Source organism: Canis lupus, chromosome 6 (assembly GCF_011100685.1).
Source record: "Canis lupus familiaris isolate Mischka breed German Shepherd chromosome 6, alternate assembly UU_Cfam_GSD_1.0, whole genome shotgun sequence".
Lineage (NCBI taxonomy): Eukaryota > Metazoa > Chordata > Mammalia > Carnivora > Canidae > Canis > Canis lupus.
The window spans coordinates 22,150,873-22,176,776 of NC_049227.1; the positions used below are offsets into that span (position 1 = coordinate 22,150,873).

Sequence of the window (25,904 nt, forward strand, 5' to 3'; positions counted from 1 at the left end):
AAACTAATGGGAGTTCAATGAATGAATGCATGGAAACTGCCCAGCAGTCCCTGGTGAAAACCAACATTTAATACATGCTCACTGTTCTCATTAATTTTCTGTCCATAGCCTTTGTCTGTATTTAAGTTCAAGTGTGTTTCTTTCTAAATGAGTTGTAACACGTTTCCTATATAATCAGTAAGGATATGAATCATTCACCTAAGATATAGGCAGTAAATATTTTCCCAGCTTTTCGCTTGCCTTTTAATTTTGTTGTTCTTTTTCCAACATACAATAAGGCAAGTGTGTGTGTGTGTGTGTGTGTGTGCGTGTGTTTATATAAAGTGCCAATTTTTCCATTTTCCTTTACAGTCTGTGTCCCCGCTGTTATATTTAGAAAGTCCTTCCCAGTTTTTTCTTCAACATCTTACAGTTTCACTTTCTGCACTGAAATCTCTACTTCCCTTGAAATTCATCTTCGCAGGAGCTCTGAGAAAAGACCTTTTTTTTTTCTTCATGTTTAGCCAGTTGTAACAGCACACGTATGGAATGGCTCTTCATACATTCATTCCTCATGTATCCTTTGGTTCACTTTTAAATTTTCTCTTATGCTCCACCGATTTCTCTCTATTCCTGCCCCAGTTCCACACGACTTCAATACGTCATAGGTTTATAATATCTGAGCATCTGAAAGCATGCACTTTATAGCCAGCCACCCCTGCTCCACCATTACTGTCTGCTTTGAAAATGTTGATGGTTATTCTCACCTGCTAAATTTCCTGATTGTACTGGAAATGCCAATCTTGGCCAACCCTATGTATTGTCCTTCTAGAAAGACTTCCACCTACAGCATCAGCTCAGTGGACAGTAGAGCATCTGGCCTCAGGCTTCCTGCCAGTGCTGAGTGGACCAAAGTTTGATCAGTGGCATGTTGTTTGTGAAGGAAGAACTGGGCCAATCAGAATTCAGAACAAGGTACAGTGCAACACTGGGAGCCGGGGCTGAGCTAAAGGGGTGGGTGGGTGGGGTGGGTGATATCAAGTGAGGGCTGGCAGGGGCAAGAAGAGAGAAAGAGAGGGAGAGAGAGAATGAATTTACATATAATTTGAGTCCTTGGGGCACCTGGATGGCTCAGTAGTTGAGCGTCTCCCTTTGGCTCAGGGAGTGATCCCGGGGTCCTGGGATCGAGTTCCCCATCAGGCTCCCTGTGGGGAGCGTGCTTCTCTCTCTGTCTATGTCTCTGCCTGTGTGTCTCTTACGAATAAGTAAATAAAATTAAAAAACATTTTTGAGTCATTTATGTCCTTCCAGAAAACTTGTTTTCTCTAAACTTTTCTTAGTTGCCATTAACCTGAAGCTAGCCTTCCTTTCCAGGATTTACATGTTATCTCAACAAACGGTCTCAATTCAGTAGCTAAGTCAGTGGTTCTTAACCTGAGTAGGCCACCCTCAACAGCAAGCATGCAAATCTCTTGCAGGGATCTATTTCCAGGCCTCTGGGTGGGACTCACAGCAGCAGAGAGCCACGATTTTCTGGGGGTGTTGCCTCACTCAGATTTACAAAGAATATTGGTGAGAAGCTAAGAACTAGTGACAGTGGCCCAGCTCTCCTGGTGGCAGCCATGGGCTGGCTCTGAGTCCTGGCCACATCCTTCAAGTGGGGCATATAGTCTGTGAGTCCCCACGGTCCTCACTCACTACTCACTGGCCCCTGCAGGCATCTGAGTAACTCCTGCCAGATCCTAACCCTAACTGGTATAGCCACACAAGACCATATGAAACAGCAGCTGCACACATGCATTTGAGCTTCAGAGAGGAATGTAGACCCTCTCTCGTGTAGAAGCAGAGTCCTCATTCTCACGGCGAACAGGAGTTGCCTTCCTTCTTCTGGAAGGCTATGTGCACTTACAAGCCAACTGCAACCTTAAGTGGCTTCCAGACATCAAGCATTCAACCGGCAGATTCCGCTCCAATTTGGTACCTGAGTCAGCAGAGTATGAGGAGCCCCATCCCTTCCAGCAGGTGAGGGAGTCTGTCTACCATGAAGAGGTAATTTAGGAAGAAGGTATTTCAAGGGTGAGGCTCTAGGTGGGGTTGCCTGGATTCAAAAGCTACCTCCACCTATCTGTACCCTTGGCCATGTTGCTTAAAGTCTCCATACTTGGTGTGAACCCGGGATAACAATGATATTTATTTTCCGGGGACTGTCATGGGGTGGGAATTACATAAAACCTTTAAAAGAGCCACCTGACACAGAGCAGACACCCAATAAATACTAGCTGTTATTATTAATTATTAATTATTGCTGGCCAGGGGCATCCCTATGTCTACTGAGCTGTAACTTTTCCCAGTAAACCCCACACACATTCCCACCTCTTGAAATTCGGTCTGGGTTTCCTGCATCAATTCCTTCCACTAAAGCAATAAGCCGTTCATTTATTTATCCACTGATTCACCGAGTATTTGTCAAGTGTATCAGGTGCTGGATGAACAGAATCAGACATAGGGTCTGCCATTATGGGCTCCCAGGCTCGTTTGGAGGAGACGGTAAAGAAGCACAAACAAATGTACACTTCTGACCCCTGCAAAGAAGATTGTGGTGCTTCCAGAGTTTTAGTGAGGGGTTCACAGCTGGGCAGACAGGTGTGAGAGGCTTCCCTCAGAAGTGGAGTGTGAGCTAGGATCTGAAGGATGGGGAGTAAAACCTAGACAGAAGACACCTGGCTGGAACTCTACCCCAAGTGGAGCTAATCCACTGCCTGAGGTCCCATTTCAACCCAGGTTGACACCTGGCTGACACCACCCCACTGCCACCTGCCTGGCTTCAAGCTCTGCCTCCACCTCCATTCCCTGTCCCCAGCCCAGATCCCCAGCCATGAGACCCTAGCCCCCATGGGAGGGAATTTAGTAGAGAGCTCATGAGTCAGTCTCTAAAGTTATAGAGTCTGAATTCAATCTCAGTTCTGTTACTTCCCACCCACATGGCCATGAGCAAGTTACTTATACTATATGAGCCTCAACCTTCCCACCTGCAAAATGGAGCCAAGAGCTATCATGTGGAAGAGACACTACAGCAGAGTAGTATACACTGCACAGAAAGGCTGCCTGGCACTGAATCCCAACCCAACAACTTCCTAGCTGTGTAACTTTGGGCAGGTTACCTAAACTATGCTCCAGCGCCCTCATCCTGAGAGTGGGAATGATGACGATAGCTCTGCATTCTCATGGGAAGTTAATGAGTTAATATTCGTAAGATAGTGCTCAGTAAATACTATGTGTCTGTTGAATATACTAAATAAATGCTCCTGCTTTCTAGGTTTGTGCAGATTAATGAAGTCATGATTATATGTTGTGCTGTAGCACAGTGTCCAGACCCCATAAATGTTAGAACTTAACATGAAAACTCCATCTGTGACCTTGGGCAAGTCACCCCAGGCTCTGGTCTCAGTTCCCTCTTCAGAAAACAATGGGGTGAACAGGGCATTCCCCAGGGGGCCTTCAGGGTCTGACAATCTTCAGAGTCGCCCCGCCTCTTCCTGTGGAGGTCGTCATGTGAATTCATTGCTTAGGGTGTACAGCAGGCTCTCAGGGACCAGACACACTGCCAACAGATCGCAGCCTGGTGTTATCAATAAATCCTCCATCACCCCCCAAACACACACTGGCATCCTGGCCCCTCACTGCCCCACCTCCCTGCAGGGTGCCATCAGTTCACAGAGGGAGGAACACCCCTCTTGCCCTGCTGAGTGAGGGCTGCCCCAAAAGCAAGACCAGGACACAGGGTTACTCAACTTGCAAAGGCGCTGTCAGTTTGATTTCTGGGTGCAGAGCATGGTGCCTAGCTTCCTGACAGCTCCCTTGGCCGCAGGAGCCCTCGGCGTACCCAAGCCTGTGGTTCAAAGAAGCAAGAAGAACCTTCATGCAGAAGGACACGGGGGACACTGCCGAAGCTAATGCCTGCCGGGCCAAGTGGAGCCTCTGGGACTCCCGGCACCTCAAGACCATAGGGATTCTTACTCTAATGATCCTAATCACTAGAAATGAGGATCCTAAATCATTAGGCTAGAGAGACAAGAAGCCGAACTGAGGAAGATGAGTTCTATATATGCTGGCCCTTCACCACTGGGACACCACTCTGCTCCACAAGGAGTTACAGAAGCTGTGATATGCCCGGCACAGCACTATGTTGCAGCGATCAGAGAACATATCCCGACCCCATCCACACTGGGGTTTCATAGATTCCAGCTGGGGATAATAATTATAGTTGACACTTGAACAATGTGGGGGCTAGGGGCACCAACCACCCACACAGTTGAAAATCCACATGTAACTTTTCCATCAGCAATAATCACGCCTCGGATAAACCTCATTGGTTATGATGCTGCCACTGCGCAAAGCTCACATGTAACTTTGACTCCCCCAACACTTAACTATGAACAGCCTAGTGACCAAGAGCCTTACCAATAACATAAACAGCTGATTGACATGTACTTTGTATATGCGTTGTATTCTATAGTCTATACTGCATTCTTAACAATAAAGTAAGCTATGGAAAAGAAAAGGTTATTTTAAAAAATCACAAGGAAGAGAAAATACATTTATGGTACTGAATCCACCACCAAAAAAAAAAAAAAAAATCCCTGTGTATGTAAGTATTCATGCAGTTCAAACCATGTCGTTCAAGGGTCAACAGTATCAGTATGAGTAGCAGCTAACATATGCCAGGCACTGTTCTAAGAACTTTACATATAATTAGCACATTTGACCCTCACTGATTGGGCAAGATATCTATTATTATTGGGGCACCTGGGTGGCTCAGTGGTTGAGTGTCTGCCTTTGGCTCAGGTCGTGGTCCTGGGTTCCCAGGATCAAGTTCTGCATCAGGCTCCCTACAGGAAGCCTGCTTCTCCCTCTGCCTATGTCTCTGTCTCTCTCTCTGTGTCTCTCATGAATAAATAAAGTCTTTAATATATATATATATATATATATAATCTCCATTTTACTGAGGAGAGAGACATTAAGTCACTGGCCCATGGTCACACAGCTAGTGATTTGGATGCAGAATCTGAGCTTTTGGTCACCACATAAGCCAATGTAAGATCACCCTGTGACGTGTGACAGCAAAGAGAGGTATGTGGTGCTCTAAGAGTAAAAAACCTGGAGGAACTAACCTGGTCATGGAGGTCTCAGGGAGGAGGTGATGGTCTGGAGAACAAGGAAGGTTCTTAACCCTGGATGCACATTAAAGTCAATTGGGAGGTTTTGAATCAATCATAGATTCTGATTTATTTGTCTGGGATGGGCCCAAGAACCAGCGTTGGGTTTTATAGCTCCAAAGATGATTCAGATATGCAACCAGGCTGGAGCCTCACTCAACTCAGGGGAAGCAGGGGGAGGCAGTGGCCAGCACATGGAGCAGCAAGTGCAACCACCTAGTGTAGGGGAGCAGGGAGGGCCAGAGGCTGCTAAGGAAGGAAGCTCAGGGGCGAGGAAGGGTGTGGTCAGGGAGGCCTGGAGGGACGACAGGGCCACAGCATGCAGGGCCTACTCAGTAGTGACCCTATGGTTTCTCTTCCAAAGGGGACTCCATGAGAATGACAGGAATACAAAACCAAAGCGTTTGTGCCACCAGTGCAACAGAACCACCAGATCTGTCTATGGGCAAGCATGGAAAAGGAAGATGTGTGACATCCCAGCTTAACAGCCACGTCGCAGTATCGGCTTTGCCCCAAGAGTGAGCTGGAAGCTACCAACATGTTTCCAGCAAGGATGATGACATGATCACATCTAGTTGTTGGAAAGATGACTCCACTGCAATGTGGTTGTGACTGTCTGGTGAGACAGAGAGGAATCAGGGAATCAGAACAAGAAGCTACTGCTACAGAGAGGATGAATGAAGCCTGGGCTGAGGTCCTGTCTCTGGGGATGGAGAGGAGTGGGTGGCAGAGTATCGTGGTGGGTAAGAGCAGGCTTGGGAGCCAGACCACGTTCAAACTCAGACTCAGCTTCTTATTGGTCATGTGACTTGGCAAGTCAGCTAACTCTTCTGTAGGATGGGCATAAAAAGAGGATCTTTCTCATGGGGTGAGGTTTCAATGAGTTCGTGCATATAAATCACTTAGAACAGCACGGCATATGATAGGCATTATATAAATGTTAGCTATAAATACTAGCCAGGAGGTACAACAGGAACTGACAATGGAGAGAACAGGAGGGTAGGACAAGTCTAGGAACACATAGGAGGCCCCATGAGGAGCGCCTGGGTGGCTCAGGTGGTTAAGCATCTGCTTTCAGCTCAGGTCATGATCTCCAGGTCCTGGAATTGAGCCCCACGTTGGGCTCCTGGCTCAGCAGGGAGCCTATTTCTCCCTCTCCCTCTGCCTCTGCCTCTCCCCCTTGCTCATGCACTCTCTCTCACTCTCGCTCTCGCTCTCTCTCTCTGTCTCAAATGAATAAATTTAAAAAAACTTTTAAAAAAAGATGAGGCCCCAAGAATGAAGCATGGTTCAGCAGGATTCTGGAAAATCACAGTTGAAGGGTGAAGAAGAGCCAAGAGAGAAAGTTGCATGAGGAAGGACTGAGGTGCAGAATTAAGGAGCAGAGCCTGGACCGGAAAGCCAGGATTATAAGCCAAGTCAAGTCCAAGATTCTGAGTCAAGCACTTACATAATATGCCAGGCGCTGTGTTAAGCTTTTTGCATACATTACCTTATTTAATACTTACAACTTGCTTTCATACAACATGAAGTAGGCACATTACCCATCCTCATCTTGAAAATGTAGAAAGGGGCACTGCGAGAGTAAGGCACTTAGCCAGAGTCACAAAACTTAGCTTTGAACCCAGGCAGTCCAGCTCTGGAATCCACACTCCTTTATTATTATTATTATTATTATTATTATTATTATTATTATTTATTTGAGAGATAGAAAGAGCTTGAGCAGGAGGGACAGAGGGAGAGGGAGAGAGAATCTCAAGCAGACACCACGCTGAGCACAGAGCCTCATGAGGGGCTCAAACCCAGGACCCTGAGATCATGACCTAAGCTCAAAGCAAGAGTCAGCTGCTTAACCATCCAGGTGCCCCAGAGTCCACACTCTTAACATGCAAGACCACAAACCTGAGCTTGAACGTTTCACTCTGTCCTCACTCCCCAACTACCACTAAAAATGCCACACGCACACAAAAAAAGTTTAAAAATAGGAGAATCCATTTCAGCCCAGAAGTCAGGGAAAGGTGCCAAGTAAATGCCAGAAACTCTTCAAATGTTTTTGAATATCTGGAAATGGTGAGACCTGAACTGGCCTGGCTCTCCCAATTCAAAAGATTTAGAATAGCAAGGCCCGATGATGAGGGTAGCAAACCAAACACAGGAAGCCAAAGTGAGCCCTTGAAAGAGTCTGTGTAGTCCCTGACTGCAGAAGCACCTGATAATTATGCAGAATGATGAATGACCCCCTCTCAAAGCCTTCAGGAGAGACAAGTGGCTGCCAGACACACAGGCCGATCCACTGGTCTTGGAGAGTGCTCGAACAGCAGAGGGCAGTGCAGCTGCTTCCCTACCAGGGCTGAGTCCAAACTTCCAGCAAGTGGTGTGCTCTACCCAACTGAAAGCTCCACCCAGCCGCCCTGGTCAAGGGACCTCTGCCTACTTTTGTGGCTCTCTGCTTTGGACTGCTGTGCCCTCTCTACTCCCCAAAGAAGGCTCATTTGATTAAACCCACATTTTTCTCTTCTCCCTTTATAAGAAGGGGGTGAGAGAACTTTCACAGACAGTTCCCACCTACAAATGTAGAGGTTTTAACCTGGTGGTACACAGAATGAACCCAGTCCAAAAATATGCTTAAAATACACCACGGCTATAATCTCAGGTTATTTGTCAACATCTAAATTTAGGAGATTCAGACTTCTCTTGAAAAATGAAAAAATCTGGTGGCTCAGTGGTTTAGCGCCTGCCTTCGGCCCAGGGCCTGAAGTTCTGAAGTCACTGGAGTCCTGGAATCAAGTCCCATGTCGGGCTTCTGCATGGAGCCTACTTCTCCCTCTACCTGTGTCTCTGCCTCTCTCTCTCTGTGTCGCTCATGAATAAATAAATGAAATCTTAAAAAAAAAAAAAAGAAAAATGAAAAAATCTGGACCTTGGTCTTTTAAAAAGCAAGAATTTTTTTCAAAAAAGTGCATGGAGTAGCAGCTTCTCCTTTTAGATGGGGTGCTCACACACCAGATGGACACTCCCTGTTATCACACACTTGACTTTACTTATCTGCCAGACCCCTCACTGGCTTTGAAGTTGGAAATCCTGGATAAATGGAATGGAATGCATCCTTCCAAAGTCATGTGGCCACAAACAAAACACTGAGGAAAGCAGAGGAAAAAGGAAAGAGAGGGGTCTGCTGTATAATTCTATTTGCATAGACACCAAAAGAAGGCACACTGTTTTCCACAATGGCTGCACCATTTTGCATTCCACCAACAGCATTCAAGGGTTCCTATTTCTCCATGTCCTCCAATACTTGCCATCTTTTGGGTTTGTTTTGATAATAGGGATCCTAATAAGTGTGAGATAGTATCTCATTGTGGGTTTGATTCACATTTCCTGACCATGAGTGATGTTGAGCATTTTTTTTTCATGTACCTCTTGGCCATTTGCAGGTCTTCTTTGGAGAAATGTCTACTCGGGTCCTTAGGCCGTTTGGAGGAGCTCAAAACATAAAAGATGGAGCCACCATATGATCCAGCAACTCCACTTCTGGGTATTTATCCAAAAGAAATGAAGTCAGGATCTCAAAACAGGTACCCTATGTTCACTACAACATCATTCACAATAGCAAAGATGTGGAAGCAACCTAAATGTCCTTCAACAGATGATTGAATAAAGAAAATGTGGTATTGGAATATTATTCAGGCTTTCAAAAAGAAGGAAATATTACAATATGGGGCAGAGGTGAACTGTAAGGACATCATGTCAAGTGAACTAAGCCAGACACAGCAAGACAAATATTGCATAATTCCACTTAGATGAGACATCTAAAACAGTCAAACTCCTAGAACCAAAGATTGGGATGGTGTTTGTCAGATGCTAGAGAGAGGGGGAAAGGAAGAGTCACTAATCAATCGGCATCAAGTTTCAGTTAAACAACATGAATAAGCTCTAGGGATCTGCACAATATTGTGCTTGTAGTTAACAGTACTGTATTGTGTACTCAAAAGCATGTTAAGAAGGGGGGCACCTGGGTGGTTCAGTGGGTTGAGTGTCCAACTCTTGATTTCAGCTCAGGTCATGATCTCAGGGTCATGAGATCAAGCCCCACCTCAGGTTCTGTGCTCAGTGCAGACTGCTTGGGCTTCTCTCCCTCTCCCTCTGCCCCTCCCCCCACTCTGCTTTCAATCAATCAATCAATCAATCAATTTTTTTGAGTGTGCTAAGAGGGTAGATCTTAGGTTAAGTATTCTTTCTGAAATATAATGAAATGAAATAGCAATAAAGAGTTCAATGGGGAAAAAAAAGTCAGCAAACAACTGCTGACCTGGGTAGCTAGTCTGATGGAAGGGGTCAGAGGTGTGAGAAGTAGAAGGGAATCCAGAAGGGCTTCTGGTTACAGAGAAATGTCTGCTGTGTGGGAATTCATCAAGATTGACACTCTCCATGTACAATAAACAGTTTTCAAAAACCATGTGACCCCCACAGACAAAAACCAGCACCTTTAATTCCAAATTCTAAATTCCTAAAGAGAGAATCTGATCAGTCCAGCTTGGGACACATGTCCACATGCAGATGGACCAAACGGGGCAGAGGCTGTGGGGTCACAGAGCTCTGGGGGCTGCATATTTGGAAAGGCAGTTCTCGAAGAAGAGGACTTGTCCAGGTGGACAGAGCTGAGCTATGAAGGTTATAAGGCAGTTTGAAGTACTGAGTAAGAACATGGTCCTGGGGGCCAGACTGCCTGGGTCTGAATCCTGGCTCTACCACTCACTAGTTGTGTGACCTTGGGCAAGTCACTTAGTCTCTCAGCACTCCAGTTTCCTCATCTGTAAAATGGGGATGATAGCAAAGGTATCCCTAGAGTGTGATGAAGAACAGAGAGTTATTATATGTAAAGTGCTTAAAACACAATTATATCTAAGAATGCTGGCTCCTGGATATCACTGTATTTTAAAACTACTGTATTTAGGAGGCCCTGCCTGGCTAGGTCAGAATAGCATGCAACTCTTGATCCCAGGGTCATGAGTTCAAGCCCCATGCTGGGTATAGAAATTACTAAAAATAATAATAATAATAAACTGAAAAATAAAAATAAAAACACTGCATTTAAAAATCCTAGAATTCCAGGCCACTGGAGGTAGGGGGAGCCACTGGGAATACAAAAAATTCAAGGCAGAAGGAAGACTAGAAATGAGGTCTTCTGACTCTGGGGACCTGTGCCTTTCACATCCCTGCAGGCTGCCTCTCTCTAGGGTCATCTGCCTTTTGATTTCTCTACTTCTCCCAAGTCCGCAGGCTCCACAGGCTAAATCTCTGGGCAACCGCCTTTATCAGGCTCTGAGGCTGGTCCGCCCCCAACTAGGAGAAGCCAAAATAATTCATAAGACAGGACATCTGCACCTCATTCAAATCACGGCAGCCCTGCCCTTTCTGCACAGGAGAAACAGTTGGTTTCTGTTCTCAGGACGCCACGCATCATGGATTTGCTTCTTCCTCCACAGCATGAAGTGCTGTGTCTTTATGACAGTAAGACACAATGGGCTATTGAGAAGCAATTCTTTCTGACCTTTACGCGCTGCTTCTGCACTGCGCTAGCCACAGCAGGCACACGGCCAATAGGAGCGGAGGGATCGTGGGGCATTCACTCCACGGACATGGAAAGAAGTGCATTTTATCACACCACCAGCATTTTATTAGACTCTCCCTCCAGCCAGCCCATGCAAGGTGTCTGTGTATTTCCATTTTGTGACAAGCAAGACGGATGCATGTCATGCCAAAAACCAGCCTGCACTTTTGAAGCTCACTCTTTAAGACTTGAAAGGACCTTTAGTGGTAAGAATATTAACACCTATTATGTGGCAGGAGTGGTAGGAAGCCCTTATACCGTGGATTCACTCATTTGCTCTTCACTTGAATCCGTGAGCAAGGTGTTACTTTATCCTCTTTTTACAGATGAGGAAACTGAGGCAGAGGCCTGGTCACTAGCCCAGAATGATCCAGCCAGTTAGTGGCAGATGTGGCATTCAAACACAGCCACTCGAGTTTCAGAGCCACCATGCAATATGCCTTGCACTGGTTTCCAAACTCAGCTACCCATCAGAATTACCTGAAAGTCTTTAAAATACCTATTTCCAGGCTCTTGTATTTTTTCAGGTGAAGTCTAGTTTCAGTAGGCTCCTCAAATAATCTTTAAGCATTCAACCTATCTGCAATCTGCAAAGCAGGGTTTAGAGATTATAGTGGCAGTGTATTTTTTTTTGATCTGCCAAAACTCTCTGCTCTTTTTTTTTTTTTTTCCTGGTAGGTAGCAGTGCCTCATTTTTCCTCTGAAAGCCATCCCAACCACACTATGTTCACTCTTGGAGGGAACACTGTGAAGCCTCAACCAGGGGCTACTTAGGTAACTTGACCTTGACCAAATAATCTCTCTTCTTCCAGAATTTGACTTTAAAACCAAAGCAACACAAGAACCAAAATCAGATATAGCTAGTCTGATTGTTCAGATTTTCTTCCAATTCTCTAAAGTACATCATATCTTTTTCAATAAATTCCTTTCTAACTTGAGTTAACCAAAGGCTGATTCCTTTACATGCGACCAAACAACACCAGCAAAAGAGCCACCCATGTGGTAGAAACCCACATCTAGCACAATTATCACCCCTACAGCATCCATGGCAACTGATCTTTGCTCACCTGAGACAGGGAGTTAATATCCTTATACAGCAACCCATTGGTTTGTTTGGGCTGCTTTTCTTTATCCCAAATAGATGGTCCCTAGTTCTGATTCTGTCCTCTGAAACTGTATTTAAAAAACCTATACAACATTTCTTTGGATGTTTAATGACAAGCCTAGCCTCGAAGCTAAACAGGCCAACCCTCAGAGTACCTCCAAGCCCCCCTCCCCGCCCCCGTAAGGCATTCTTTTGGTATTTGGTAACAGACACCCTGATTACTGAGCCCTTCTGGTGTGAATGCAGAAGTTAGAGACTGCAATGTTACATAACGTAAATAGAATGTATCTTCAGCAGAATGATACACTTTCAGATTTAGAGAGGCAATAGATCAAACAGACAGACAGATGGCCTGCCTGTCCTGTTTAGACTGAATTACACCTGAGGTTATTTATCCTTGAGAGATACAGATGGGTCTTCTTTGGTCCAGGTGATGGTGAGATCTTCCCATGATGCCAAGAGGGATACTCGACCCGAACTGCTGTTTCATGTCCTGTAGGAGCCAGATGGGCTTGGAGCATCTTCAGAGCTGAACTGTGGGGTATCCCCAGTTGGTGTTATGGGAAACTGAACAACCCAGGCTCTGAGAAGTACATAGTTGTGTTGCCTTATCTGAGCCAAGAAGACCAGTCAATGTCACAGAAGGAGGTAAGCCTTCTCTCCTTGCCACCAGTGTGGAGGCAGGAAATGGGCAGGGCCTCAGACTGGCAGAGCTAGGTTCCCTCCTCCTCTGGGGCCAGAGGTGAGCTGGCCAAGGCTCATCAGCGACCAGAATCTTACCAGGGTCATCTAAGCTAGCTCCCAGCTGGTGGAAGACCGTAGGATTAAGCACATCCAGGAGCAACTGCAATTGCTTACAGTTACACTCAAGCCATCACTCGCATTTGATTTCAACTGAATTAAGTGGAAAGCCTGAGTCCATGCTGGAGGTAATGGGGCACCAAAATCAAGCAAGAATGGAGAAACCAGTTAAAGAATACCCCAAAGTGATCTCTAGAGCTCTGCAGGCAACAGTCTGGGAAAAGAAAGTGAGCAGAACTGACAAGTAGCCATGAAAATATGTTTTAAAAATGTGGCCTTTTGTTTTTACACGTGTGTGTATTTTTATGTTTTCTGATCTATCATACCATACTCAGTGCTTCGTTGTCTGCTTTTTTCACTAATATCTAATGACTCTGTTTCCATATTAATAACATTTTAATTACTGTGGCTTTTTTATTGAAGTATAATTTGCATATAATAAGGTATAGATTTTAAGCATAGAGCTTCAGGAATTTTGAAAAATGTGTACACCTGTATAGGCACCATCCCAATCAAGACATAGAACATTTCCAGGTTTTAGCAGCCTACCCAGATAGTGACATTTTGATAATTGTGCAGCACCCAAGTATGGATATGTTTTACTTACATAAACCCTAACTGGCAGTCATTTAGGTAGTTTCGAAATTTTTGTTGGTATGAATACCAATGCAATGAATATCACTTTAGCTAAGCATATTTGCATATCCTTAAATAATTCCTCAGCAAAAATTTCTAGAATTGTAACTCTTAGGTCAAAAAAAGATTAGGTTTAGTAATTATGATGTCAAAAAAGTCATTAAGGCTTTTGATACATATTGATAATTTTCTCTCGAGAAGGATTATACGGACTTACATACTCACCAGTAATATATTAGAGTACGTTTTTCTTCTTCCCCCTGCTTATGCTTTTTGCTTGAGTCCTATTTCTTTTGATAGTATTACTAAGACCATGTTTTACATTTATGTGTGTTTTTGCAGCATATCTTTGCCCATTTTATTTTTAACCTATATTTGAAGTTCATCCTACACACTGCCTAGAATTGTACATTGTTTATCCAATCTGAGAGTCTTCAACTTTTAGTAGAGAATTCCAATCTATTTACATTTGTTAGATAACTGATATTATCTGCCATCACTTCTTACCATTACCATCTTCATTTATACTTTCCAGAATTCATGAGTCCCTGCGGCTTATTTTTATCTTTGTTCCTATATTTTGTTATATTGACCAAAACTTTGTTATTTTAGTTTTTAGACTGTTTCTTTCATATTAAAAAAAAATCTACTTGAGCCAGTATGTCTATAACAAGAAATAGATAATATTAAATAAATATCTTATTTAGCATTGTTAATCTAGACTCATCACTTGCTATAGTCTACCTTTTATAAATTTAAGTATAGTTGACATGCAACATGTAGTTTATTTTTTTATGTCAACTTCATTAGATGATGCTGGTAATTGTGATCAAGCTGTCTTATAATAATAAGGGGTGGTAGCTATTGATTTTACCAGCCCATCAAAGTTTCCCACCTCCCCTTCTTATAACAGACACTGCTGCTCTCTGAGCTACAGGGATGTCACATGAACCAGGCTGGATAAACTATAAGAGTTCATTCTCCCAACAACAAAGGACCAACCAATCAGAACCCTTCCCTGATTCTGAATGCAGAAGGAAAGCCCACTTCTCCCCCTAGGATTTCCATCTTCCCATGAGATCAACTATCACCAAGTTGATAGATATATTTATAGATGTGTCCTGTCTACAGTAGAAGCAAGTGAGGCAAGGACAAACCAGTTAGGGTCCTAAGAAGGAAACAGATGACATACTCAATTTAAGAGAGTTTAAGGGAGGTTTCATAAGAGGACTTGTAAAGATGAAGACATAGTGCTGGGAAGTCATAGGGGATAGTACAGTAACCAGAGGCTAATAAGAGCAAAGGGACAGGGCAAGGAGCAGCTCCTGGAACCCAAGAAGAGAACTGGGTAGAGAACACTGTCTTTAGAGGAGCGGCAACCCTTGGTCAAAGGGTAGAGCCAAGATGACCCCATGATAAATACCCAACCCACTCTTTCTTCACCTTCCAATCTCCTACTGGCCCTTCTGGCTGGTCCCAACCAACCAGAAGTCAGGGGGTAAAAGGAACCCCATGTGACGCAGTACTTATGGGTCAGTCTCTGATGAGTAGACTCAGAAAGGCAGATAAGACAGCTGGCACAGCTGAGGAGGGTCAGTGTGCCAGAATGCCAAATGGCCACAAACTCCTATATCCCCAAATGCATCCTTCTAGTATGACTTTGGAGCTCCTGCTATCAAGAGATGAGGTCTATTTCTCCACCTCTGAATCTGGTCTTTAGCCATAATCAAATAAAGGCTTGAAAAACACCTATGCTTTGGGGGTTTCCCTCTCTTGCTGTGCCTGGAACCCAAGGCCAGTATGTGGATGTGCCAAAGCTAGCCTACTGGGGGAAAAGAGACCATGTAGAAGAGAAACAAAGGGCCCCAGGGCCTGATCCTGGAGACCTGGAATCGAGTCCCACATCAGGCTCCCTGCATGAAGCCTGCTTCTCCCTCTGCCTGTGTCTCTGCCTCTCTCTCTCTCTCTGTCTCTCTCTGTGTCTCTCTCTCTGTCTCTTATGAATAAATAAATAAATAAAATCTTTTTTAAAAGGGGAGGGGGCCCAAGCCATCAGGCTGCCAACTGGTGGTCATGTTAGTGAGGCTATCCTAGATGATCCAGCACCAGCTGAGTCACTGGCTGACCAAGACACTTGACAGAGCCCAGCAAAGATCAGTTACATAGACTCAGATCAGAAGAATCACCCAAGTAGCCCAGAGAAAATAATAAATGAGAAAAAAACATATGATTGCTGCCTCAAGCTACTGAATTTTGGGACGCTCTGTTACACAGCAAAGCTAATTGATACAGCTGATAATAAGAATGCACCTTGCAAGTATCATGGTCTCAGTTCCAGCGTCTGTGGTCCTTGTCCCTGAAGCTTATTCCATTCCCAGTGTCCTTCCCATAAGCCAATCTGCTTTCCCATTGCTAATTTGAGTTGGATTTCTCTCACTTTCAATTTAAAAAAAATTGTGAAACTCCTTTTTCTCTGTAATCTGATATGGTTTAAAATGCACAGAAATCCTTCATCCCTCTTAAGACCATTTACCCACGAAGCCTATAATTTTGGGAGAAGTAAAGTTTCTTGGGCAACGTTCTCATTTCTTTTTTGGTTACTCGCCTATTCTGGTTTCCAATTGCTTCTTGAGACAAAATTGGCAAGTTAGAATTTCCTAGAAAATCATCCATTTCAACCAGATTTTCAAACACATTTTTATGCATATTCATACATTATATATATATATAATATACGTGTTCTTTTTAATATATACATTCTTTTTAAATCTTCTATTTTCCTTTTATTAAATCTTTAACATTTAGCTCATGATTTATCATTTTTAATATATTTCTTCATAAAGTAAGACTGGGCTTTAAAAACACAAAAGGAAGGGCATCTGGCTGGCTCAGTCAGTAGAGCATGTGATCTTGATCTCAGGGGTCATGAGCTCAAGCCCGACGTTGTGTGCAGAGATTCCAAAAGAATAAATCTTTCTTCAAATTAAAAAATAAAATATAGGGTGTCTGGGTGGCTCAGTTGGTTAAACGTCGGCCTTCAGCTCAGGTCATGATCTCAGGGTTCTGGGATCCAACCCTGTGTGGGTCTCTCTGCTCAGCAGGGAGTCTGCTTCTCCCTCTGCCCCTGCCATTCCTCCTGCTTGTGGTCTCTTTCTCTCTCTAAAATAAATAAATAAAATCTTTTTCAAAATAGAATAAAATAAAACATTAGTGTGCATCATTTTTAACTGCCCTGACCCAGTGATGTAATCAGGAGGACAGAGGGCATAAAATGGGTTTTATTCTGCATCTTCATTATAAACGATAAGAAATCATTGCTAAAACCATAAAATGTTAAAGAAAGTGTCTTCAGACAAACCAGCTCAAGAATCCTTTTGTAACTTCTGTACAGCCTGGCACAGAGCCCTTGCTCAACAAAATTAGCTATTATCATTGGCTATTATTCCTTGGCAGGTCACAAGGTAATCTGTATCCCTTCTTGAGCAGGAGAGATTCATCCAGGTATTAATAATAATTCAGAAGCCATTTGCTGAGTGCCTTTTTTTGTGTGTGCCAGACACTATTCTGGATGTGACTCAAACAGTCTCTCATTGAATATTTACCCCCAAAAAAGAGAACTATGATTTAGGTATTATTTTCCCCCATTTTAAAGATATGAACTAAGGATCGGAGAACTTAAATTATTTTCCCAAGATCACTGCAGCAGTAAGTAAATGAGAGCAATGGAATCTGACACCAAGGTTTTCTGGCTCCAAAGTCCAGGATCTTTTTTCAGCATTGCGCCCCACACTCTGAAGTTTGGTGTCAAGGCATGGAAACGGAGACAGTAATTATCTCATAAGGGCACGCTTAGGGTGGAGGACTGTAGAGAATTATCAGTACATTCAAGCTTAGGGGATACACTGAGCAATCAAAGGCCCTTAGCTACTTGTATCAAGGGCTTACTGTGTGGCAGGCACTGTGCTAAGCCCTTTCACACAATGGCTTTTTAATCCATTTGCTGTTAATGTTGTTGTTTTCATTTTAAGGATTTAAAAAAAAATTATTACAACAATCTTATGTGGTTGGTACTAATATCCTAATTTACAAAGAAAGAAAGTGAGACACAGAGAAGGAAGATGATACACCCGCAGTGCCCCTAATGACTAAATTGCAGAGTCAGGACCTGACCGCAGATATGTCTGACTGTAGAGGCCACAGTCCTAATAACCACTGTCTTTAGACATGATCAATAAATTAATTGTCTAGCTTCCTATCTGTAGCTGGAGATGGCTACATCATACAGGAACATAAGGCAGGGAAATAATGAGCTGTGTTCCCTTATGAGGTTGTCTATGACTCTCTGAACCACACTGTGAATCTTTTATGAAATCCAGTGTGATGGTCCCCAGGAATTCTGTTCTGCGGTGGCCACTCAGGTCAACAGGATCACAGTAGACTGAGCAGAGATGCTTCCCCCTACCACCCCCAAAAACGGTTCAGTCTATTTCTTTCCCACTTGAATCTGGGCTTGGTCATGAGAACACTTTATCCAGTGGGACATTATCATACATGATATGTGTTGGGGCATGCTCTCTTGCGCTTCTTGGAACCCTGAAACCACCATGTGAATAAGCCAGAGCTAGCCAGCTAGAGGATGGCAGGCTATGTGGAGGAGAACCAAGCAGCCCAGGCTGACGAGCCGCTCACTGCCAGTCATGGGAGTGAAGCCATCCTAGATCATCCTGCCACCACATATCCAGAGACACAGGCGAGAATCTCTGAAATTTTGTGCCCAGGGCAAGTACCTTGCTTGACTCACCCTAATTCTGGCCCCAAGAGACAAGTCCTCTTTTCTTGTTCTGAGAAAATCTCTCAGGAGGCTGTGTATGTGGTTAGTATTCTAAGTGCTGGGTAACTAGAATGTCAGGTGTAATGCTTATGGCAGCAAGCATGGTCTTATGGTCTCTCTACAAGGTCTGAGAGACAGCAGAATTGAGAGTTTCCAACCAGGTAAGACCAAGACCATGCCTGCAGATGACCAGAAGTTAACACCCAGGAACTCTGCCATGTTTTGAGATTCCATTGGCCGATGCCTATATATATTGTCTACTCCCATTTGCACTAAATGGCTGGGTCAGTAACTGAAGTCACTGGGATAGAGCCTGGTTCATAACATTTCCTCAGGTAGCCTGATATCCTATAATGTGGACCGATCTGTAGAAGAACATAAATTATACCAAGTTCTACTAATATCCAGAATATTCCCTGACTCACACTGGGCTTAGAATAGCAGAGGGGTAGAGGATGAAGTCTAGCATATTCCCTTTGCATAGATGGAGACTGTGCTTGTCTGCTCCATGAGCTTGCTCACACCAGTTCCTCCAAGGTCACACAGGAGGAGGGCATCCCTTCATGACTGGATGAGTCTCACAGGCAGCCAAAAGAGAGCCTAGCCAGGCTGGTGAGCAGGTGTGACCAGATCTTTAATCATGTCTCCAGCCATGGACAGGAAAAGGTCAATGAACTGAGTCAAGCCAGCTGAGGAGTCTGGACCAATTCATCATCCTTGGTGCCAACTGACCTTCTTGGAACTGCGTCCAGAGATAGAATCATTCCAAGTTGGCTGCTAAATCCTGTGCATGCTGGCTGCAGGGAGCACTGCCTGCCCTCCCCACACCCAAAGCAATGAATGGCTGCACTGCTCCATTCATGCAGACAAGGGTCTCCTACAATTTATGGAGCCTACACAGTTCCTAAGAAGGACTGCCAAGTAGCAGGCAAAGGGCATGTTAAATCTTACATAGTAGCCACGCCACCTGTCCTTGCTGCCTGCCCAGCATATATTCACTGTTATTCATTATCACCGCCATCATCATCTTCACATACATAGCTCTTGCTGTGTACCAGACACCTTTACAGATATAGGTACACTGGCCATTCCTAACAAGGTTATAAGATGGGAACTATGATTTTACCCATTTTCCAGCTGAGGAATCTCAGGCACAAAGAGATTTAAGTCCTTTGCTTTGCCCCAGGTCACACATATATCTGAGCCTAGGAATGCTGGCTCCATCTGTAGTCTATGGTTTTTAACCAGTACATAATACTGCTTCTCTAGTTCTCTGAGGGACCACGCCCCCTCAATTCTTAAATCACCGGGTAGCCACACGGGGCTTCCTCGCCAGGAGGAGGCACCTAACCAGACCTGGCCAAACAGTACAAGCATCCTTCTGGCCAGATGTAAACCACGGTGTGATGAGATGCCAACTCTCGTCACTGGAACTTCAGCATTGATAAGAACAGAAAACTATAAGTATCTCAGCCATCATGCTCCCCTAGAAGCAAAGCAAACTTTCCTAAAACTGAACCCAAGACAGGAAGTCTAGCCAACGAAGGAACAAAGGACCCCAGTTCAGCACCTTGATTCACTGTGTCCAAAGCCGGTCTCTGCTTCACGGACCAAAATTTCCCTTTTCATATAAACCAGTTTGAAGGGGATCCCTGGGTGGCTCAGTGGTTTAGCACCTGCCTTTGGCCCAGGGCATGATCCTGGAGTCCCGGGATCGAGTCCCACATCAGGCTCCCTGCATGGAGCCTGCTTCTCCCTCTGCCTCTCTCTCTCTCTCTCTCTCTCTTTGTCTCTCATGAATAAATAAATAAAATCTTTTAAAAAATAAATAAAGAAGTAAACCAGTTTGAGTGGAGTTTCTGTCTCAGGCAACAGAAAAAGCCAAGGAATACAGACAAGATAGAGGAAACACCCTCCTCTTGGCTCCTGAATGAGACTCAAGCCTCGGGCTGCAGTAACAGTCAGAGCTCCATACTGGAGCCAGGGTGCCCCCCAAAACTTCCCTCTCTACTTTCCTGGGGATGAGAAAAGGAATTGCACTGAAAGGGCCAGGAAGAGTGATCTCAGAGAGGACATGATGAACAGTCCCATCTTCATCTCTGCAGATGAGTCTGGAAGGGCTTTCACTGATCTATGCTACTTGGAGTTCTTCAACCCATGTACCAGTTTCCAAGCAAAGGAACTGCCGGACGAGCTCTAGAGCATTCACGTTGCTGTGGTGACTGTTACACCCCTGATTTGCAGCGAAATGGCAGATGATCACTTACAGAAGGCCAATGATAGTCCACGAATGCAGTCACCACTCACTTCTGGCAAGCTGTCAGCTGTCAGGTCTAAGTGGTAAGGTCAGGGCCAGTCATGAAGACAGTGCCAATGGGGAAGATTCCAGGAAAGTGAACCAAAGCCGGAACAAAATAAAAGAACTAGGGGTGACAGTGGCACACAGGGTACATGGACTGCATTTCATCACTGGGACAAGGGAGGAGTGTGCATGGTGGAAAGTCCTACCAGGGCAGTTTCAACTACATGGAAAGGAATACCCCAAATGATGAGATTTTACCATGTGGAAATTCTTATCTCACATATGCGGTCTGGGCATAGAGAACTCACAGTCAGCTCAGCAGGCTGAGCTGTTGATCACCAACATCATCAATGACCGAGGTTCCTTCAACTCTCCCACTCTGCCATACTTGGGACTTTAAGTACATCTCCCTCATTAATCCAAAAGTGCTGCCATGACCCCAGGCATTGCATCCTCACACAAAAATACCCAACAGGAAACAAGAAGGGATGTCTGCTCTTCTCAGAAAGATAAGCTTCTTTCCTGGAAGCTCTCTCCAGATTTCCCCAAGATCCCACTGAGCAAGAGTGAGCCACATGATCAGTCACTAACTACAGGGGAGCCTGGGATGCAAGCATCAGGCATATACGGCTTTTAGCATGTGAAGCAGCCTCTGCCAGAAAGAAGAGAGGGCTTTCAACAGGAATGGCTGTTGGGCAGGTGATCAAATGTACCCCAAGCTTTGGACAAAATTAAACCAAGGCTTTTGCCATATCCTCACGGAGCCCATGAGGTCATTCACTTAATAGTTTCCTTAAATCAACTTATCTTTTGTTTAACCTAAATTCCCTAACTTGGGTAGGAAATTTTCTATCCCCGCCATAAATTCAAAACCACTATTAGATACATTCTTCCAATCCATATTAAAATAAGTTCATAATGATGAAAAGAAAACTTATTTGCCTGTTTTCACCCAGAAGGATCCCCTGCCTCAACAATAGGAGCCAGGCTTTGAGATGCATGGAAGCAGGATAAACTCATTGCCCTCCTAATTCTTCAGCCCTGGTGTCAAGAATTCCCTGACAAAGAGCTACAAGGTGCATCGTAAGGTACCATCCTAACTACCTTTTTAGAATAGCAGGAGCAATTTAGCATCTCACCACCACTCTCCGTGCTCCAGCCATAAAGATGAAGACATTCAGCAAAACCATAGTAGAGAGGGATCCCTGGGTGGCGCAGCGGTTTGGCGCCTGCCTTTGGCCCAGGGCGCGATCCTGGAGACCCCGGGATCGAATCCCACATCGGGCTCCCGGTGCATGGAGCCTGCTTCTCCCTCTGCCTGTGTCTCTGCCTCTCTCTCTCTCTGTAACTATCATGAATAAAAAAAAAAAAAAAAAAAAAATTAAAAAAAAAAAAAAAAACCATAGTAGAGGAACTAGCTGGTTTCCTGTACCATAATATCCCATTCCCCAAATGTTTTGTTTTGTCCTTTCCATTAAAATGAAAAATGTCTCCGTGACCATAGGGACCACTCTCTGTCTTGGAATTAAAACACTCCATCTTTTTTTTTTTTTTTTTTTTTTTTTGGTCTAAGTGCACTCTTATTTATCCAAAAGGACACAGTGACAGTGGGCAGAGAGAGGTGCTCAGTGTCAGTTACTTACATCAGAGGCTGGGCCCTTGTCAGCGCCTGGGCAGGAGAAGGTGACAAATTCATGGCACCGCTTGTGCACAACGAAACAGCAGACTGCCAATGAGAAAACAAGGGGAGGAGGGAGGGAGGGAAGAAGGGGAGAGGAGAGGAGGAAGAGAGGGAAAGAGGGGGGAAAAGGTCATTAAACCTGGACTTCGCAACAAGGGAAGGTTTTAGAGCAAAATGAACAATGGCTTCAGCTTCCACATCTTGCCCTTTACTGAAGCCAAACTCGGGTATGGTGCTGCTGCATCCCACAAATCAGCTAAACTTCTAAAGGTTTTGAACTCAGGTTCAAAAGATCACAAATGCTCAAAATTACACTCCCCCTTCCCCGCCCCTGAAGATTACTTAAGCTGTTGGGTCTTGTGCTGGTTTTGAAACAGAATGTGGTTTCTTAGATGGGGCAGCACATGACATAGTCGGCTTGGGTTTAGGTCCAGAATGCATAAGGAGCACATATATTTAAACACCAGACTCACACTCAGAGAGATGTGCATAACAAGAAGGGTTGCGTAGAAAAACAGAGTGAGCAATAATGGCAGACCTGTGCCCCCACCTCACCCAGGACCAATGCCAACGGAGAGCAAATCTGCAATGCCTACTTTGTAACTCTCATAGTTTGCAACCAAATCCACACATACATGCATTTGAATTCCAGTGAGTTAAAGGCAGCTATGATATGGTTTCACGATCTGGGGATCATACCACTTGGGAGAATGGGCAGTCAGAGACGTTATACAAAATAAAATTCATTTGGGGGATATCTAGGTGGTTCAGCAGTTGAGCATCTGCCTTTGGCTCAGGTCATGATCCTGGGGTCCTGGAATCGAGCCCCACATCGGGCTCCCTACAGGGAGCCTGCTTCTCCCTGCCTATGTCTCTGCCCGTCTCTGTGTCCGTCATGAATAAATAAATAAAATCTTTAAAAGACTAATTTTTGTTATTGCTGTTCGAATCTACTTTTACAAACTCTAAACTGTGGTTTCCTGGAGGACAGGTACCACATTGTAGGAACCGGCTCAGAATCTTTCTAAAGAACATTGCCATTGAATGAAAACAGGCCTGGAAAGCTCAAGACTATCTCTAGTGATACAATGGATCTGGGTAACAGTAAGTGGCTGCTAGCAGCACAAAAAGACTCGACCTGCCTACTGATGAAAGTACCATGAGGTACCTCTGTCACCTCATAGGTACTCCTTCTAAAAGAATCAAACCTGAATCAGTTCAAGCATTTTAATTCAACTACCAATTTACAGAAAATACAAGTGACAGAGGCATGTGTTAAATAACATCCCAAGGAGGCAGTGAGTAAAATAATTTTTTAATACACAGCAATGTAGAACATGAGATAACCAAATAATTTCTTCAGCAAATAAATTGCAAAGAGGACAGGAGAGAATTCTTCTTCTTCTTCTTCTTCTTCTTTTTAGATTTATTTATTTATTTATTTATTTATTTATTTATTTATTTATGAGAGAGAAAGGGCCGGCAGAGGGAGTGGGCACAGGAAACAGAGGGAGGAGAGAAAGAATCTCAAGCAGAGATGACACAGGGCTTGATCTCACAACCCAGAGATCATTACCCGAGCCAAAATCGAGTCAGATGCTTAACCTACTAACGCACCCTGGAGCCCAGGACAGGAGAGACTTTGAGAGCTGTTAAACTCTTCCACATGATACCGCAGTGGTGGATAAATTTATAGATCATCAACTGTAACAAATCTACCACACTAATGCGAGATTTTTTTAAAAGTGCTTTACATATATTAATTTGTTTGATATTCATAACAACACTACAAGGCACACTGTTTTATTGTTTTAATTGAGATATAACTGACAAGTAACATTATATTAGTTTCAGTATAGAAAATAATGATTCATTGTTAGGATGTACTGCAAAGTGATCAGCAAAATGTCCAGTTAACATCCATCACCACACATAGTTACAAATTTTTTCTTGTGATGAGATCTTTTAAGAGCTACTCTCCAAGTAACTTTATTTTATTTATTTATTTATTTATTTATTTATTTATTTATTTATTTATTTATTTTTGAGAGAGAGAGAGAGAGAGCGCCAGGTAGAGGGACAGGAGAGGGAGAGAGAATCTTAAGCAGGCTCCATACTCAGTGCAGAGTGCAACAACACAGGGCTTGATTTCACAACCTGAGAGCTGAAATCAAGAGTATGATGCTTAACCAACTGAGTCACCTAGGCGTCCCTCCTAGTAACTTTCAAATATACAATACAGTGCTATTAACTGTAATCACCACACTGTACACGACACACCCAGAACTTATTTCTTTTGACCACCTTCATCCATTTCATCCACCCTCCACCCCCTGCCTCTGGCAACCAACAAACTGTCCTCTATGTCTGTGAGTTTGGTTTTTGTTTTTTTGTCTTGGGGTTTTGAGTTTTTGAAGATTCCACACAAAACTGAGATTATATTTGTCTTTCTCTACCTGGCTTATTTCATTTGCAAAATGTTAATAAAGGGAGAACTAGGGTAGGAATGGGGTTGGGGGAGCATATGGGAACTCTATACTTCCTAATCAATCTTTCTATATATTTAAAACTGCTCAAAAAGAAAAAAAACTGCATGAAGAAAAGAGCAGAGCAGAGGAGCAATTTATATATTCAAAGTTCTTAATTGTTAACATACATATTCAAACTTACAATGTCGTACATGGGGTTTCTCAATTACCTATCACCTCTTGAGGAATGAGACAAGACTTTTAGCACATTTCGATGATATAGCCCTCTCCCACCCAAAGAGATTTAAGAAATGTATCAACTAGGGGCACCTGGGTGGCTCTGTGGTTGAGCATCTGCCTTCGGCTCAGATCATGATCCCTGGGTCCTGGAATCAAGTCTTGCATCAGGCTCCCTGTAAGGAGTCTGCTTCTCCCTCTGCCTCTCTTTCTGTGTCTCTCATGAATAAACAAATTAAATATATTTAAAAAAAAAAAAGAAAATATCAACTAAATGCAATATGTGGACCTTGTTTGGACTCAGTTTAAATAAGCTACTAGTCTGAAACTATCTGGAGAATGGATATACTCACTTTTTGAGGATGGGAGGGAATTATTGCTATTGCTACTATAAATTTTCCGGTGTGATTATGATATTGTGGTTATTTTTTGTTAAAGAATACTTATCTTTGAAGTTACATCATGAAATCTCTATGGATAAGATGATATAATTAAAAATAATTCAGAGGGCACCTGGATGGCTCAATTGGTTAAGCAACTGACTCTTGGTTTTGGTTCAGGTCATGATCTCAGAGCTGTGAATTAGAGCTCCACACTCAGCAGAGTCGGGTCAAGATTCTCTCTCTCCCTCTCTCTTTTCTGCTGCCCCTCTTCTAACTCACGCCCCTCCCCCATTCTCTCTCAAATAAACAAAATCTTTTTTAAAAAAATAATTCAGGGGACACCTAGGTGGCTTGGTTGGTTGAGCATCTGACTCTTGATCTCAGGGTCATGAGTTCAAGCCCTGCATTGGACTCCATGCTGGGCATGGAACCTACTTTAAAAAAATAAAAATCAGTATGACAGGAAGGAGATAGAAAAGAGAAGGGTTATAGATGGAATAAAAATTAGTCATAACTGATTATATTTGAACCTGAGTGATGGACACATGAGGATTCATTATACTAAGCTGTCTACCTTAATTGATGTTTGATATTTCTCACAATACAAAAATTTTAAATCTTCATGGTTGGGGATCAAGAACAGTTCCAAAGGCC

At 43.7% G+C, this 25,904-nt stretch overlaps 1 protein-coding gene and 1 pseudogene across 2 annotated transcripts in view; both read right to left on the bottom strand.

The window, feature by feature from the left end:
• Positions 1-25,904, bottom strand: part of PRKCB (protein kinase C beta) — a 325,651-nt gene that overhangs the window by 168,448 nt on the left and 131,299 nt on the right. For both annotated transcript variants that reach the window (XM_038540028.1, XM_038540027.1), the window contains exon 3: positions 22,125-22,207. In XM_038540028.1, coding sequence (XP_038395956.1) covers positions 22,125-22,207 — 83 coding nt within the window. The remainder of the gene's footprint in view (positions 1-22,124; positions 22,208-25,904) is intronic.
• On the bottom strand, positions 4,194-4,378 carry LOC119872434 (annotated as a pseudogene).